Consider the following 17,364-nt stretch of genomic DNA (forward strand, 5'->3'; position numbering starts at 1 on the left):
GACCAGGCTGGCCTCGAACTCAGAAATCCGCCTGCCTCTGTCTCCCAAGTGCTGGGACTAAAGGCGTGAGCCACCACCGCCCGGCGTAGAAGGCTTTTTAAACTAAACAAAACAAAAAAAGAAAAGCACTTGGTCCTGGATAAACCAGTGGGCATGTTAGAAGGGAAAAATGGAACGTGTAGGGTGTGTGTGCCAGTGCAGATAAGGTCTCTGGGGGGGAATGCTGAGCTTCGTGCGGTGCTTGATATTAAATGATAACAACTTGAGCACAATTTGAGCGAGAACTGCAAAGAAAAAGCAGGCAGCCTTTGAGGAATTGGAGTAGAGCATGGCTGTGGCAAGGAAAATAGCAAGTCAGAGTGACAGTGAAGGGGCCTGGTTCTATAAAGTCTTTTGGTAAAATGAGAAGCTGTCTCAAGCTTAAGCAGTGAATTGATGTTAAGTAACATACAAAAGGAGTCTCTAGGGTTGTGATTGGAAGAGTTGCAAGGTTGGAAATGGAGAGTTTTGAGGGGAAGTGTACATATGGTTTGGAGGTGTTATTGTAGAACTAATGACAGTTTACAACAATGAGGTGAGGATGGTGGGTGCACAGCTGGTTTGGGAGTGCCCTGATTAATGCTGAATTTGAAATGGTTATGTTGAAACAATGTCAAAGGTGCTGTATGTGTAATTATGGAAGAGAGACAAGCCTGTTGGTCATTGGTCTTACCGTGAAGGGAATATACTAATATGACCTAATTGAGGCAACAACCAAATTGGCTATGTGGGGACAAAAAACTCCTTCCCCTGTTGGCTTTTCACTGGCTTTACCAACAACCATTTTTCTCAGCCTGCATAAGGGGCGTGCTTCTGAGCACAAAGACCAGCTCTCTCGGCTAAAGGACAGAGACCCTGAGTTCTACAAGTTCCTACAGGAGAATGACCAGAGCCTACTGGACTTTAGTGACTCAGACAGCTCTGTGGAGGAAGAAGAGCAATTCCACTCCCTGCCAGACATGTTGGAGGTGAAACCTGGCAGACCTGGGTATTGGGGCTCCTGTGATTTCTATACAATGTCGCAGCTTTATTCTTTTGTATCTGGTACAGGAAGCAAGTGAAACAGAGGAAGATGGAGGAGAGGATGATGACACATTGCCCAGAGTACTGCAGAGGAAGAAGAATGAGCCTGTACCTGTGACCCTTGCCATGGTGGAGAGATGGAAGCAGGGCGCCATGGTAAGAAGCAGTATAGGGTGGGTGGCTGGATCTCCACAGGCAGAAGACTCTGACCTTGCCTTATTTGAGGTATCTGAGACAGAAGGTGAAAAGACTATGTTTCTGGGAAGCACACAATGAGGGTCTTTCCAAGTGCCAGGGTCTTCCAGCTACATCTCCTTATTGTATAGTCCTGCCTACTTCCTTCTCACTCTCCCTATCAGGGTCCTGGCCACTGTGGGGTGGGTGTAGAGTTTGTTTCATTTCTGTTAACAGAATTTGTTTTTTGTTGTTGTCTTTGTTTTTATTTATATATGTGTGTATCACCTGCATATATGTTGGTGTACTGTATGTACGTTCATAGTTAACCGATGGTTGTGAGCCACCATGTGGGTGCTGGGAACCAAACATGGATCATCTGGAAGAATAGTCAGTAGTACTCTTAACTGCCAAGCCATCTCTCCAGCCCCAGACTAGGTAATTTGTAAAGAAATTTAACCGGCTCACATAGCTGGAGGTAGGCAGGTCAAAAAGTATGGTGATAGTCTTTGGTAAAGGCCTTGTGTTGTGATCCTTGTTCAGATATATCTTTTGGGTTGTTAGATATCAAGCCAAGGACCATATTCTAGATAATCACACTATCCTGAGCCCTGTGTCTGTCTTTTGTTGTTTTGGTTTTGTTTTTGTTCTTTGAGACAGGATCTCATTAGTTATGGCTGTCTTGGAGCTTGGTATATAGAACTCCTTCTGTTTTCTGAGTGCTGGGATTAAAAGTGTACACCACCAAACTTGTTCTCAGTGTCTGTCTTATAAGTCTGCTAATGCCACTGTGGAGTCCTGAACCTCATCATTTCATGTAATCTTGATTACTTTCCAAAGGCACTATTTCCAAATATCACCAAAAAAACTTGGATATTAAATTTCTACTATATAAGCTTTTTGGACTATAGTCAGACTTAGCATTATTTGTTCACTGGGGAGTGTGAAATGAAGTCAATGTCCTTGAATAATTTCCCACTTAGAGGTTTTGGGAATTTTTTTTTTTACAACTGGAGATCACTATGTAAATCATCCTGGTGGCTAACCTATATAGAGTTCCCGAACTCTATATAGAATAGTTTGCCTCAAAACGTGCTGTAGTCTCCTTGCCTTTGCTTTCCCAGTGTTGGCATAGACATCAGCTACCATGCTTAGCTTTCACATTGGCTTCTTTAGGGAAGGGAGTGAAAAGGGAGATTCCCATATACTTTCTGGAACAGGTTTGTAATACAGTATTCTCTCCCCTTTCTTCTGGGACTTCAGAGACTGGCTCTGCCTATCCAAGTGGGCTCAGTGCCTATTTTGTTGTTGGCTCATGGTCCAGTGATCTTAGCCCCACAATTGCTCTGGCCCTGAGATTGTAGGTTAGAAGCACAATCTAACCCACAACTTTTCAACCCGGAGCAGGTTCCTAGAGCCAGGTACTGTGAACTACTCTTCTAGTGATCTTGATCTCTTGCCCCTTCAGCACCACCTTACTCCCAAGCTGTTCCATGAAGTCGTACAGGCATTCCGAGCAGCTGTAGCCACCACCCAAGGAGACCAGGAAGCTGCTGAGACCTGCAGGTTCCAGGTTGCAGATAGTGCTGGTGAGCTGGGGACAGGAGACCTGTGTCAGGCTTCCTTGTGACACCTATGTTCCCTATATAGGTGAATGACACTTTTGTTCCTTGCAGTGTTCAATGCTCTGGTTACTTTCTGCATTCGAGACCTCTGTGGTTGCCTTCAGAAGCTACTGTATGGAAAGACACCAAAGGATAGCAACAGGTAAGGGGATGGTCAGGTGTTTTGTCATTAAGGTGGAGGAGGTCACAGAAAGTCTTTTTTTTTTTTTTATCATCCCGAGACAGGGTTTCTCTGTGTAGCCCTGGTTATCCTGGAACTCACTCTGTAGACCAGGCTGGCCCTGAACTCAGAAATCCGCCTGCCTCTGCCTCCCAAGTGCTGGGAATAAAGGCGTGCGCCACCACTGCCCGGAGGTCACAGAAAGTCTTAAGGAAGCACAGAGAAGAGCTAATAAATACAGATGAGTCATGGTGGGGCTGAGAGTAGACATAGCCTTGTGTTTTGAGGTAGCAAATGCAAAAGAGCAAAACCTGAAGGAGAAGATGGTGGCAGTTGGTTGATGCATTGACAGGATGAGTCCATCTAGAGGCAGCAGAGAATGAAGAGAGCAAGAAAACCAACAGATGGAAAGGGCAGAGAATAAGCCAGATGATATGACAGAAGCCCAAGTCAATGGCTAATACACCCAGACTCTGGGGAACAGTTGTCATGAAGAGACAAGTGAGCTTTTAGAAACAGGGTTGCCCCCTGATTTGGATACGATGCTTGAGGTGTCACACAGATGAGATGGTGTTGGTTTAGATATCTAGAAGGTTACAGTGGGGTGTCTTTAATGGGCTCTGGATTTTTGTCCTTGGTACAGTTCAGTAGATCTTGGTAAACATCTACTATGTACTAAGACAGTAAGGAATAAGGTGTAAAACTCACAGGGAATTAGTTGCTGTTGCCAGGTGTTCAGCTATTTAGCAGTTAAGGATCTAGAGTTTAGGTAAATTTAGGTAAAATTGAGTATATAAGTACATTTTTTATGGTATGTGGCATGTACAGGTCTACATGGCTTGCAACAGCAATGGTGACTGGTTAGGCCCCCATAGGTCTTGAATGCTGGCTATGAGTTTGCTGGCTACAGAGACTCAGAAGAGAAATCTATCTGAAAGTTCTAGGGAAGATACTTTGGGATTTTAGAGTTCAGTTGTTCTGAACTCTGGCCAAGTTGGTGGCCTGTGCAAGGGGCAGGTGTTGCTTTCCTGCAGGTGTCAGTCTGGGCTATGCTCAAGAAGTCCTGGCAGGCCTTTATATCTACCAGCTATAAGGAGCCCCTTGGCTGTTGTGTATATGGGATCGGGTTATGTGACCTTGTGCTTGGGCAGGCTTGTGTCTGAATTTCAGGATTTGGGTGGTTGTATTCCCTGCAGGATGCTGCTGCCATCTAGTAGCCCACTATGGGGGAAGCTCCGTGTGGACGTCAAGACATACCTGAGTGCAGTTGTCCAGGTACTGTTCTGGTGGATAAAGAATCCCAGGAGACCTGGTTATGTCTGATAGTCTGGTGCTCTCTTACACCCCAGACTTTAATGACTTTCTCTTCTTCTTCTTTAGCTGGTAGCCTGTCTTGCTGAAGCCACGGTGTCTGCAGCTGTCCTGCAGCATATCAGCAGCTTGGTTCCTTACTACCTGACTTTCCCTAAGCAGTGCCGAATGTTGCTCAAGGTATGTTAACCTGTACTACTGTGTTGGTGTAGCTAGGAATGCTCATGCTACCTTTTTTGTCTTACTCCTGGCTAGGACAGAGGCAGCATTTGTACTTACAGTTGTTCTGCTCCTGTTGTGTCCTCTACCCACCAAGGGTCCCAGTCTCAGCCCTCCATCCTTTCAGGAAAGCATTGCTTAGTAATGTGAGAATAGGTTCCACTGAGGCGTGCCTGCTAGCCATGGAGGGTTCTAGGCCAGGAAAGGCAGTGATATATCTTTTTCACAGAGGATGGTAGTTCTGTGGAGCACGGGTGAAGAATCTCTGCGGGTCCTGGCCTTCCTGGTACTCATCAGAGTCTGCCGGCACAAGAAGGAATCCTTCCTTGGTCCCATTCTGAAGGTAGTGCAAGTCTTCTATTTGTCTGTGTTGGGAATCAGCATGGGCGCCTGACAGACAGTCTTTGTGGTTGATAGTCCTTACTGGGACTTGACACCAAACTCTGATCACAGTTTTCTTACCAAGAAAATAGGGTGGTGATGGGAACAGGAATACATGGTCTTCTGGGTATTGTTGGTGATGGTGGGAGGGGTTCTTTTCCCATTGGCATGAGAATGTCATACCTAGAAAATAGGAACATGTCTGAGGCCACAACCAAGATCAGATGCTGCTGTACAGACCCAGCGTGAAGCAGATCATCTCCTCTACTCGTCCAGTCCTTGCCTATTCCTCATCTTACCCTTCTCATCATACACCTTCCTCTCTTCTACATATCTTAGATTATTTGCCTTGAGGCTGGTGGGTGCAGATGTGTAGGCTGAGAAACATCCGAGTCTTTGAGTGTTGGGAACCATTCAAGAATTGAGTCTGCAGCTGTTTGGAACTGCAGTTCTAATGGAAAGTCATAGGTGTGGGCAGGTGGCTTGGAACTGAACAGTGGTTGCTCAGGTGGCTCTTAACTTTGGTTTGTCTGTCAGCAAATGTACATCATGTATGTGAGAAACTGCAAGTTCACCTCTCCCAGTACCCTCCCCCTCATAAGCTTCATGCAACGGACACTGACTGAACTGCTTGCCTTGGACCCCAGCATCTCCTATCAGCATGCCTTCCTCTACATCCGACAGCTAGCAGTCCACCTGCGTAATGCTATGACCACAGGCAAGAAGGTACATAGTCTGACCCTTCTAAGCCAGTAGCCCCACCCAGGGCCTTAGGGCATACTGGAAGCCACTTTTTAATGAGGGAGATTGCTCAGCACTCTGGAGGGAGGCTTTGGATGATTCTTGCAGGGAAGAATGGGCCTTAGATGTGGACTTCACTCTCACCAGGAAACATACCAGTCTGTGTACAACTGGCAGTATGTGCATTGCCTCTACCTGTGGTGTCGAGTCCTGAGTACCCTTGGTTCCAGTGAGGTCCTGCAACCCCTACTCTACCCTCTCTCACAGATCATCATTGGCTGTATCAAGTGAGTTCAAGGACAGGGCTGTATTAGATTATCCTGGGGGCTGGGTGCAGCAAGTTCCTCGGGATACTTGGCAGTGCTCTTGGTATAAGGCAGAAGTTTCTGATCTGCTAGCTTCTGTGAACTACATTGTACAAAGAATTTTCTCAGATGGCCACACCTTAAATATTAGCTTTTGTGGCTATAGTCTCTGAGGAAAGGCCTGAGAAGATGACTGGATATAGATTTCAGGCAGCTGGGCTTTGCAGTCATCCTTTACTTAGGTAAATAGGTTAGCTGTCTACAGTATAACACCTATGTGGACCCTGCTTGGGCCCTTATGGAGTTGGAGGACATTCAGATCTAGTTCTAAGTGCTTTTGATATTCTGTGAATGTGCTGTGCCTACCTCTCTGGCTAGGAGGGGGCCTCTGTCCTCTTGAGCTTTCTCCTGACACTGAAGACTGTGCTAGGAAGGGAAAGAGGCAGGTGGTACAAGAAAACAAAAGCAGCCAGTGGAGAGGAAAGAAAGCAGGAGTGAATGAAACTATAAAGCCAGATGAGTGTCTTTCAGTCCTGCAGCTGAGCAGTGGTGCAGTACCCAAGGCCAAGGATTTTGGTTGTCCCTGTTGGTTTTGTTGACTATTTAAATTCCTATTCCCCATGGGTGCTATGAGTACTCACCATGTAGGAGTGACCAGGACCTCCTATAGTTGGAGCTTGTGAATGGGGAGGAGTCAGAGGCAGTGGACAGTTAACACTGATGTTTGAGCCTGGCTACCTGACTAGGCTCTGTTCCTCCTTTTTCCAGGTTGTTGCCCACTGCCCGCTTTTATCCGTTGCGTATGCATTGTGTACGTGCCCTGACACTGCTGTCCCAGACCATCAGCACCTTCATCCCTGTTCTGCCCTTCATTCTCGAGGTGACTGTGCTAGGCACAACTTGGGTTACACTTAGAAATGTCTTTAGGAAACCACACCTCCTCTGTGTCTGCCAGTGCTAACTTCTAACAATGGCCCTGTGGCCCCCTGTCTTTGCAGTCCTTACAGATCTGCCTTTAGTCTCTCCAAGTCTCACACTTACTATGACACCTTCCTTGTTTTCCTTGATAGATCTTATTCTGACCTCTACCTTGGTTCACTGTACCTGCCCTTGTACTCCTCACATCAGGTCCAGATTCCCTGAGAAAGTGAACCACAAGGGTAGAATCTAAGCCTTCTGCTGACAGAGTGTCACTGCCCTTCCTTTAATTTAAGGGTAGGATAAAGAGTGGTATTAATATTAGCTTTATATATTAGTTAGCATCCTTTGCTCAGAGGAACTTTCCCTACCGCCAATTTATTAATCGTAGCTGGTTCAGCTTCTAGCAACATGTTCTCTTGTCAGGGCTTTCCTATAGAACCTTCTCTCTCTGCTTTTGCATGTATTTGTGCCTCCTTGGTTTACCTGTTCTGTGGGGGGGGCAGTCTCCTAGTTGCTGGGGAGGCATCCTTGGACCAAGAGGTTAGGCTAGGCTCCTATTTCCCTCTTTTCTTAGGAAGGCCAAAGTGTATATATAGCCTGCAAAGTCTGTGGGGGTATAGAAAACACAGACTCTCCCTTCTCTGTCTTTTTTTTTGTTGCTGGTTTTATCTATAGTGCCTGGGATGCATGAGGCCTAGATTCATATAACCACTATCTCTAAAGGTGGTTACGTGTATACAGGAGTCCTTATGGTTATCTGTCAAGGGGCTCAGGGGCATGTGTGGTGTTTGAGCTGTCTTTAGTTGTACAGCCTGGTCTTGGGGGATCTCTTTGGGTTGGGCTGACACTCTGTGGGTAGATTTTCCAGCAGGTGGACTTCAATAGGCGGCCAGGCCGCATGAGTTCCAAGCCCATCAACTTCTCTGTGATCTTGAAGCTGTCCAGCACCAACCTGCAGGAGAAGGCATACCGGGTGAGGCTGACCTCAAGGCCTTCTGGGAAAGGCCCGGGGCTGTGTTTTAGTTGGCTCACTAAGACTTAAAGCTGTTGATGTACAAGGGAGGGATTCCCATTGTGGAGCATTTATGGTTTCTTTTGAGACCAGATCTCTCTATTATGTAACCCTTGCTGCCCTGGAACTTGCTATATTGATCAGGCTGGCCTTGAACTCACAGAGATCCACCTCAAATGCTAAGATTGAGGTTTTTGTAGTCATGGAGCAATGACTCCTTAATCTCAGTCCCAGTGAAGCTGGGTGTGACTTGGGGGAGGCTGTGAGTACTGTTTTATAGCCCTGGTCTTGGAGATTGAGCAGAATTGGGGTGAAATGTAAGATCACAGGCTACTGGGCTTCATCATCTGATGAAACTGGGCCTGCCCCCTCAGGATGGCCTACTGGAACAGCTGTATGATCTTATTCTGGAATACCTGCACAGCCAGGCCCATAGCATCGCTTTCCCAGAGTTGGTGCTGCCTACTGTTCTACAGGTATGTGCTCAACACCTGACTTCCCTTCCCTGGCCAGACCTTGGCATCCTCTTTGTGGCTAACTTGGACAATCTTTTAGTAGGTTTGTCTTCTTCCCCTTATGTTCAGGTCCTAGAAGACCAGTAGCAATATCATGTTTATCTAGCTACCTGGCTGCAAGATCCATTGGTGCCAGTGCAGGGAGAGAGTGATCATTTGCCTTGATAGCTTGAGGAACTTTTCTCTAGGGACTGTGCAATTAACTTGTAAAGGATTATCAGCCACTGACAAAGTTGGGACAGGTCTGGATAACTTAATCAGGATCTCAAGAATTTACAGACTCTTCCCCAGGCTGGCTGAAGCCTACTACAAACTATGGAAGTCTAAAGCCTGGGTTGGTCTGGTGCCCATTTTGCTTTTCTATATGGTCCTGGTCTCTCTGTGTCCCTTCTGAGAATCTGTTTGCTCTCAGCTCAGCTATTTCCCATCTTAGGCCCTTCTCATAGGAGGGGACTAGTGCTGTCCCTTTCTGGTACTGGTAGGGGACTAGATCCATTACTCACAGGCTTGTTGGAGTTGGAGTATTGCTCATACCTGAGCTATACCTGGGTCAGGCTTATATAGACACAGGTGTATGTGTGAAGGCAGAAGTTTACATATATAGCTGTGCACATGGCTGTATTACGGTTGGTTGCATAATGTGGCATTGGCTTCCCCATCATCCTCCTGGCTGACGATGTCAGGTAGTCAGGACACCTTTAGTTTTAGGGTCAACATTTTAGGTGTGTGGATGTGTGGGTCTAGAGTAGGAGTTAGCACATGTGTTTCAGTTAAAATCAAAATAGCAAAATCAAAACCAAAAAAAAAAAAATTTAAGGTTTTATGGCTTCTCACAGCTCTTCAGCTGCTTACCTCTCAGGCTGCTGCAGTAGCACTCAGACAAGCACATGAGTAAAGCACATGAGCAAGGTCTTATGCCTGTGAGACCTAATTAAGAGATTGAAAGCAGGTCCTTGTTTCTTCTTGTGATTGTCACATGGCTTTTCACTGCCTGGACCCCCTCGGGGGTGAGGAATGGAACTATCACTGGAGCTATACTGAGTCCTTCCTTTCTGCAGCTGAAATCTTTTCTCCGGGAGTGCAAAGTGGCTAACTACTGCCGGCAGGTGCGCCAGCTGCTGGAGAAAGTGCAAGAGAATGCAGAACATATCCGAAGTCTTCGACAGAGAGTGACCTTCAGCGTGTCTGACCAGCTGGCAGTGGTGGGTTGGGACTTGGCATCTGCACTGGAATGGTGCCGCCTGAGGTCACCAGTTAGGGTGTGGTAGATGGTAAGGGTTTTCCAGGATGATCATGGTCCTGAATTTACCCAACCCTTAGGATGCTTGGGAGAAGCAGGTCCGTGAAGAAGGGACCCCTCTCACCAGATACTACAGCCATTGGAAGAAGCTGAGGGACCGTGAGATCCAGCTGGAGATCAGTGGCAAAGAGCGGGTATGGTTGGGGGTCTGTGAAGATGGTTTTGTAGAAAGTGGCCAAGCAGGTTATTTGTGAAGGGGTCTAGGCTGAGGGAGTGAAGTTGGAAAAGGAAACAAAAGCAGGAGGGAAAAAAAGAAAGGTAAGTTTGAGTGAAGCCTATAAATTTCTGTTCACCTGCCAGGCAGCTGGTCCCATGTATTGCTATAGATGGTACCTGAGGTGGGGCTGGGCTAAGCTAAGTTCTACCTAGTTCTCTTGGCCTCTCCCTGTCCTCATTTGTTGTTCTGTTTTTGGTTCTTGAAGCTAGAAGACCTGAACTTCCCAGAGATCAAAAGGCGGAAAGTGGAAGACAGGAAGGATGAAGACAGGAAAGAATTAAAAGACCTGTTTGAGTTGGACAGTTCTGAGGGAGAGGACAGCACAGACTTTTTTGAGAGAGGTGAGACCTAAGGTGGGAGTGATTGAGAGCTGTGTGTCTGGGGATTCATTCATGTCTGGCTATTGGGCAGGACTGTATTGTTGTTTTTAATTTTTATGTCTGTGTTTTGGCTACATGTATCACGGATCCCCTGAGACAGTTGTGAGACTCAGTGTGGGCACTGTGAGTCAAACCCAGGTCCTTAAACCACTGAGTCATCTCTCTAGCCTCTAGATCTGTTTCTTGTACTACTCATTGGTCCCTTATGTTTAAGCTGGGGACTCAGTATTGGTAATTGTCACCATGCTGGGGCCTCCATATAGGTGGCAGAAAGGGCTAGTGGCCTCCTTGCCACTGCTGAGATCTGGGCCCCTGTTGGATGTCCAGAGGGCTACTGGGCTAGCCAACCTTCCTGTGTAGCTACGCATTGCCTTGTTATTGCACCTGGTGTGTGTGGGTGTGTATGTATGTGTGTGTGACGGTTCTTCATTTGCAGGAGTTCCTCTGTGTGTGTGTGTGTATGTGTGTGTGTGTGTGTGTGTGTGTGTGTGTGTGTGTGTGTGAGAGAGAGAGAGAGAGAGAGAGAGAGAGAGAGAGAGAGAGAGAGAGACAGTTCTTCATTTGCAGGAGTTCCTGGGCTCCCAGAAGCTCACCAAGAAGTAAAAGAAGAAGATCAGGAGGAAGAAGATAAGGAAGAAGGTGCCAACAATTCAGAGGGTAAGTGTTTTGTTTTGTTTTGTTTTGTTTTTGAGACAGGGTTTCTTTGTGTAGCCCTGGTTGTCCTGGAACTCAGGAATCCACCTGCCTCTGCCTCCCAAGTGCTGGGATTAAAGGCGTGCACCACCACTGCCCAGTGGGTAAGTGGCTTCTGTTATGAAATAGACTAGCCCTGGAGTCTGTCTGGAGGCAAGGCCATTGGAAGACAGCTCTAGGCCAGGTTTATGCTCCTCCCTGGGGTACCAGGCCAGCTGCTCTGTACTCTCTAGAAACCAGCTATAGCATGCTGATAAATTTAATTAATGCTGTAATTAATTAGTGATGAGTGGCTTTTTCATGATATAGCAGAACTTATGTAGCCTCTTCTTTCTCTGTAGATGGAGACACAGACACAGGGGTGGATCTGAGTGAACTGTGGCAGCTGGCTCAGGGACCACAGGATGAGCTGGAGGATCTTCAGCTCTCAGAAGAGGACTGAGGGCCTCCTGCCACCTCCTGGAGGCCTTGAGGACAAGAACTGTGCAGCAAGAGGACAGTAGACAGTAAACAGGGTTTTATTGTTACAGCACAACAGAACAAGTATACTAAGAGCCATTTTGACCCTGAAAGGGAACTGTTTCTGCAGAGCCTTCTGCTGCCCCAAGCAGGAGGCTAACCCTGACCTGCAGAGTTGTCCCAGTTCAGAGTGGGGAGGGTGGCTCCATAGCCTCTCCACTTTGTCTGTCTTTGGTTTATCTGCAGACCGCTGCAGAAATCCATTACTTTTCTTTTTAAGCCATATGTTTCCCTTTTAAATATACTCTTGGCATTTTCGCATCTAAAAGGGATATATCCTGGGGGTGGAGTGGGGTGGGCAATTTCACTGGGTATTAGGGAGTATGATGGTCGCCTGCTAGATCATTAGAGAAGCTGGGAAGGATCTGGGGCCCCTGAAAGCAGAGCTATGGTCCCTGACCCATTCTCCTGCTTGGGTGAGACTTGGCCTGTGGGCAGGTGGGTCCCTTCATATGGGGAGGTGGTGGTTGCTGGGGACAGGGGTTGCTGTCCTGGGCTGAGCTCAGGTGCTTGCAGGCTTGGTGGCTGCAGTGGCAGGGCCACAGGGAAGCTAGCCATGTAGAAGACATGGCCCAGGCGCTTGGCCACCTACAAAGAGATGAAGCTGGGTGAATACCTACTAGGTAAAGGGGCATAGGAAAACAACTCCAGGTACAAAGAATCCTTATGCCCTCTCTAGGTTGAAAGCACTAGACATACTTACTTGTGCCCTGATCTTGAGGGCAGGCCCTAACTTCAGTCCCATGGTGTTTAGAAGGTGCTCTTCTGTCAATAGAGGCAAAGTTTCTCCATCTATTCCTTGTTCTCTGAATACCTGGGGACAAGTTAGGTCCATACAGTAGAGTTGTATAGCTTGCATGGAAAAATAACTCAGCAAAAGGAAAGTCCTTTTTTGTGGGGTGTAGAGACTGGGACATTGCCCAGAACTGGGCCTCTTGACCTAGCCCTAGGGACCTGCCGCTCCCCTCACCCTGGCATACTCGCCACAGCCAGAAAGGCCCCCCACGAAGTTGCAGACATCATCTACAGTCCACTTGTTGACATCCTCACGGGCTGTGGTCTCCTCATCAGTGAAGAGCCCCCCCATGGTACCTAGAGATAGAAAGAATGTCACTAGGGCTTGGGCTTTTCTATTTCTTTGCCTCTTTCCCCATTGGCTGACCTTTCTCTTAATTGGTGAAGTCCTTGGCTTAGTGACAAAGGATTTTTTTTTCTCCCCATGGAACCCCCTATCGGTGGGTGTCTAGGGTTGCCCACCTGTGTGGAAGTAGGGGCTAACTGCCCCACAAGGGAATCCCAGGGGCAGTGGAGGGGGCAGTGTGGACCCTGATAGAAGCTCCTTTCCTTCTCCTCTGGTCCCTCCTGCTGGTACTTGTCTGGGGGTAGAGGCCCCTTCCCTGGCAGCTGCTATCTCGGGGTCCTCTCCATCTGAGTCCTTGGATGGCTCCTCAGAGACATCTTGAGCCCAGAGGCCAGCCCCTGTCGTCTCCTTAGGTTCGCTGGGCTGGGCTGAGGCAGCACCAAGACTCCCCTTTTCGGACCGGCTTCGGGCAGACTCCTTGACTGGGATAGGGGGTCCTGGGCCTGGGGGTCCCTGGGGTGGCAGGGCCAGTAGTGGTGCTGAGCTGTGTTTCAAAACCAGCATGGAGCCACGTCGCTGGAGCTCGTCAGGACCCTCAGGGATATGCAAGGCCACCTCTGGTGTCAGTAGCTGTGGCCGGTGAACACTGCCCAGTTCTTTCTGCCTAAGCAACTCTGACATCTCCAGCCTGGACCAAAAGGACAGACGATGGGAGTCAGCCTGGGCATCCTTAAAACTACTCCCACTGGTCTTCCAGGTGCTTACCGAGCCAAGCTCTGCTTCCGTAGAAGTTCTTGCTGTCGAGCTAGCATCTCAGCCTGGGCAGAGGGTAGGAAGCTGAAACCTGGGATAGAAAAAAGGGCTGTTGAAGCTGGATGCTCTGCACTACTTTTATCTATCTGCCTAAAGAGCCTTATAGGGATACAAACGGCTTACATACCCGACTTTCTCACCTGGGGTCTGACACAGAGCTGTGGGCATCCCCAAAAGAGGAGGCTGGAGATGGGAGCCCATTGTGATGTGGGGGACATTCTGGGGTGACAGCAAAGGGGGTGGCTGTGACATATCCCTGTGGACAGCAGAATAGTGAACACATGCCTGGTTCCATCTGTGCACACTCCCTCTTTCCTGTGATCCCCCCTGGGTGTACCCCCACTGACACTTCTAATTGCTGACCCCTTAGGTGGTCGTTGATTTGCTGATTATGGCTTCTGCTTGTACACACACACACACACACACACACACACACACACACACACACACAGAGTCCATGCAGGCAGCTCCAATTAATCTCCCTGTCAGCACAGAGGTGATGGTCCACACTGTATCAGTAATTACTGGGGTGGGGGATACCTCTCATCCTGAGCAGTGAGGGGAGGTGTACAGGGTGGGTCAATTAGCCACAATTTGTAGATGTGGCAGATGCTGCAGTCTGGCAGAGTTGGGTGTTTGGGAAACCTGGGACCCCTGTCCAATGCTTTCCTTGGCTTAACTAGTCTGCTGTGGAGACAAGTTTGTACTGTGAACGTCTCTGATGTCTCTATGGAGTTTATTTATAGCAGGGTGGGGGTGGAGGGGGTGTATGTCCTTCACTCTAAATCCTCTGGCTGGTGGCTTTTTCCCTTGCCTTCCTCAGCATACCACCACCACCTGTGAGGGGAGAGCCTCTGCTCTCTTGGGGCACTTCTGCTAGGCTGGAGTAGTAGACTTGCTCAACAATAAAATTGTAATGGCCTTTGGCATTCTTGCATATTTTGCTCCCAAAAATATTTTCTTGGGTCTTTGCTTAGCACAGGTGGTTTTAGGGGCTTCCTGCAGTGGACCTTGAACATAGTGAATGCAGTATCCATATCTGCGATGGAGGACTCAAGGGAAAGAAAGGATTGGCCTCAAGTAACAAGCACAGAATATGGGGCCTTGCTTAGTACCTTTCAGAAAAGGATGTGGTAGCAGCTGGAACTGTTCCCTCCTGGTGCTGAACTAGGCCTTGCTTCCGCCGATGGCCTGCTGTAGATGAGGGCAGGTGTACTTCCAAGCTACTGGGACCCCTCAGTGTTGCAGTTGCTACTTCCTGGCGTACCCTTAGCAGATCTGGGAAGGGAGGTGATAGCAGTCACCCAGATAAGCTCCTCTAGGATTTCCCCTTTCTAGCTTGGTGAGCAGGGCATTGACCCAGTGAAGGTAAGAACAGAGTGGGAGGAGGAGACTCTCACATGTCCTGAGCTCGGTTTTGTGTCACGGGCTGGAGGAGGATCACCAGGGAAGGCAGTTTGCAATAAGACCTACAGGGTGCAGCCAGGCAAGTGAACTTGGAAAGGAACATGAATAAGTAGGTAACCAAAATGAGCTGAGAAGGGCTCTAACATATAGAGCATTGGTGCTAATTTGATTTGAGCCTTCACAAGGTCAGAGGTGTAAGGGCATAGGGCTGTTCCAAGTAGGTGAGTGCACCTCAAACAGAAGGCTGCCCAGTTAACCCCTTTCTAGACAGGAGGCAAGAACAGGAAGGACTTGTCATCCCCATAAAGCAGTTCATAGCATATGTGGTTATAATAGCAGATACTATTAACTAGCAGTAACACATGGTCACAGTCCAGCATGGTTGTGATATGTGCCCCCATTGCATTTAGGAAGAGAGGAGGTTCCTAGCCCCTTTAATCCCCCTAGCTCAAGCTCCACTTCTCTACCACTTTGTTTAGAAATTTAGCTGAAAAAGGGAGGTGGGTCTAGCTAGGGCTTGAAGCCAAATCCCAGAGCCTAATAAGCCCAGTCCACCCCAGTCATGCTCCATGCAATGGTGATTGACAGCCAGCTTGCTTGGACAGTCTCCTGCACAGGCCAGCAGAGCCGGGGAAGCAATTAAAAAGAAAGATTTTTAAATTATTAACATTTAGTGAATTATTCAGGCTCTTGGTGCTTCAGCTGCTGCCCTAGGGGACAGTGCTTTCTGCAAGACTCAAAAATCCTTTTCCCTTCCCTGAGCACCCAGAAAAGACAAAAATTTCTCGGTGCTGTAGCAGCACAGGGTGTCTCACAAGTCCTAGGTTGCAAGGATAGTGCCTTAAGGTTTGGCTTCCCTCAAGCAACCTGGGGCACATCCTGACTGTGACACAGGTTCCTATTTTTGCCATGCCATCTTCCCCATATAACAACAAAACCTGTAAAATCTGACATGGTATCAACAGATTCATTGTATTGCACTGAATACTCTGGGAGTGAGGAGAACCTAGCATAGGCTAGAGTCCACATCTCTTCAACAAATTCTTCTGTCCTACCCTCACCTGGGCTCTCCTCAGCAGTGAGGCAGTTAGACTGTATCACTATCTGGAAGCTCCTCTATGTATCCAATGGTCTTGGTGTTGACCTCCAAACATCCAGATCCTTGAGGTAAGCTTAGTACCATGGAAAGGTAACAGAGAGTTGGCACATTTGAAGTTGGAGTGCCTGCAGTGGGGGTGGTACATACCGTGGCTGGGGATACCCAAGTGGTAGAGATGTTGAGTTTCCTCAAAGTGACCAGCCTCACTCAGGGCTGATATAAGCTGATGGTAGTGGTCCTCAGGGGCCATTGGAGACTCCAGCTCTGGAAGCAGCAAAGTCTCTGTTGGACAAAGGGCCAAGGGGAATGTCAAGGCCTCCTCTCTTATGGTTTCCACCCAAGGTCTGGGGAGCCCTTCAGGAGACAGGAACTCATTGCTCCCTCCCTTTGCCTGTGACCTGCATCCCTTTCCTGAGTTGGCCTTTCACCTTGGGGGGTCTTGCTTCTTGCCTTCTTCTCTGAAGAACAGTCACTGGTAATGTAGGGGCAGCTCAGCCTCTTGCCCAACAGGTCACCTGTAGAGAACAGAGCGAACCCTATCCAGTGCCTCATGGCTTAGAGAGAAGGCCATCTTTGCCTTAGCTCAGTTTGGAACCCCAACCACCACTATGTTCTTCCTGGCAGTTAAAGACCTTGTCTGATCTGGTGTCCCAGGCTAGAGAACACAGGTAGATGCAGAGTATAGTAAAGACACAAAGCAATCCTGATGCTGGCCTTGGGCATATAAGTAGAAACAGTGAGAACTCCATATCGGTGTTTCACCAGACAGTCTCCTGTAAATTCTTGTGCTTCCCCAGCCTCTCCTTGGGGGAACTGAGTGGCCTGCCTTTGCCTCCTAGGATAGGGTTGGCCACTGTGCAGGTGTTGGGGAAACAAGTCCAGAAAGCGTATTTTAAATCCAACCTACTTCATTCTAGGTCTTTAGAGCCCTGCCACCAGAAGCTCAAGTTCTTCCCCCAAGTAACTTTTGTGCTACACTTGTGGCTCAGAAAGGAAGTCCTTGTCTCTCTCCTTGGTGATATTTGCCCACCTGCATATTCAGGTTCTGGATTCTTGATGGGACTCCTAAGCAACTCACTCCATAGTGCACAATACTATGCTTTTATGAGGCCAGGTCCAGCCTCTGCTTACAATATCCCCAAACATCATACCCCCACATGCCAAATCTCAAGCATTAATTGACCCAGTTCCAGACAGGCCTAAACACTGATGCCCAGCTGCTTCTTGAGCTCTGGCCCTGAGGCTAGGGCCTTTGCTGAACAGCCCATGCCATCATGGCTTCAAGCTAAGGTTCCTATCTCTGCCCTACTTATCCTCACCAGCTAGGGGAGTGTGGAGGAATGATTCCGTGGGTGATTCAAAATCTCTATAATGCCCACTAAGGGCTGCTACTACATGTGTGCCCACCCTCCCCCAAAGCTGGTGGTAC

The 17,364-nt window shown here is 48.2% G+C and overlaps 2 protein-coding genes across 2 annotated transcripts in view; one reads left to right on the top strand and one right to left on the bottom strand.

Annotated features, from left to right (window-relative positions):
- The window catches only part of Noc2l (NOC2 like nucleolar associated transcriptional repressor), a 12,415-nt gene extending 621 nt beyond the window's left edge, over positions 1-11,794 (top strand). Inside the window, exons 3-19 of the mRNA XM_031379875.1 lie at positions 833-1,007; positions 1,090-1,218; positions 2,705-2,825; positions 2,913-3,003; positions 4,218-4,296; positions 4,402-4,512; positions 4,781-4,894; positions 5,470-5,658; positions 5,821-5,960; positions 6,747-6,858; positions 7,759-7,872; positions 8,286-8,387; positions 9,485-9,628; positions 9,747-9,860; positions 10,149-10,284; positions 10,891-10,980; positions 11,358-11,794. Coding sequence (XP_031235735.1) covers positions 833-1,007; positions 1,090-1,218; positions 2,705-2,825; positions 2,913-3,003; positions 4,218-4,296; positions 4,402-4,512; positions 4,781-4,894; positions 5,470-5,658; positions 5,821-5,960; positions 6,747-6,858; positions 7,759-7,872; positions 8,286-8,387; positions 9,485-9,628; positions 9,747-9,860; positions 10,149-10,284; positions 10,891-10,980; positions 11,358-11,458 — 2,062 coding nt within the window. The 3' untranslated portion in view covers positions 11,459-11,794. The remainder of the gene's footprint in view (positions 1-832; positions 1,008-1,089; positions 1,219-2,704; positions 2,826-2,912; positions 3,004-4,217; positions 4,297-4,401; positions 4,513-4,780; positions 4,895-5,469; positions 5,659-5,820; positions 5,961-6,746; positions 6,859-7,758; positions 7,873-8,285; positions 8,388-9,484; positions 9,629-9,746; positions 9,861-10,148; positions 10,285-10,890; positions 10,981-11,357) is intronic.
- Samd11 (sterile alpha motif domain containing 11) overlaps positions 11,519-17,364 on the bottom strand; it is an 18,320-nt gene continuing 12,474 nt past the window's right edge. Inside the window, exons 6-14 of the mRNA XM_031379885.1 lie at positions 16,364-16,450; positions 16,083-16,217; positions 14,545-14,707; positions 13,570-13,685; positions 13,382-13,460; positions 12,793-13,304; positions 12,506-12,627; positions 12,239-12,349; positions 11,519-12,123 (exon numbers count right to left, since the gene is read on the bottom strand). Coding sequence (XP_031235745.1) covers positions 11,881-12,123; positions 12,239-12,349; positions 12,506-12,627; positions 12,793-13,304; positions 13,382-13,460; positions 13,570-13,685; positions 14,545-14,707; positions 16,083-16,217; positions 16,364-16,450 — 1,568 coding nt within the window. The 3' untranslated portion in view covers positions 11,519-11,880. The remainder of the gene's footprint in view (positions 12,124-12,238; positions 12,350-12,505; positions 12,628-12,792; positions 13,305-13,381; positions 13,461-13,569; positions 13,686-14,544; positions 14,708-16,082; positions 16,218-16,363; positions 16,451-17,364) is intronic.

This window comes from Mastomys coucha, unplaced genomic scaffold (genome assembly GCF_008632895.1).
Source record: "Mastomys coucha isolate ucsf_1 unplaced genomic scaffold, UCSF_Mcou_1 pScaffold18, whole genome shotgun sequence".
NCBI lineage: Eukaryota > Metazoa > Chordata > Mammalia > Rodentia > Muridae > Mastomys > Mastomys coucha.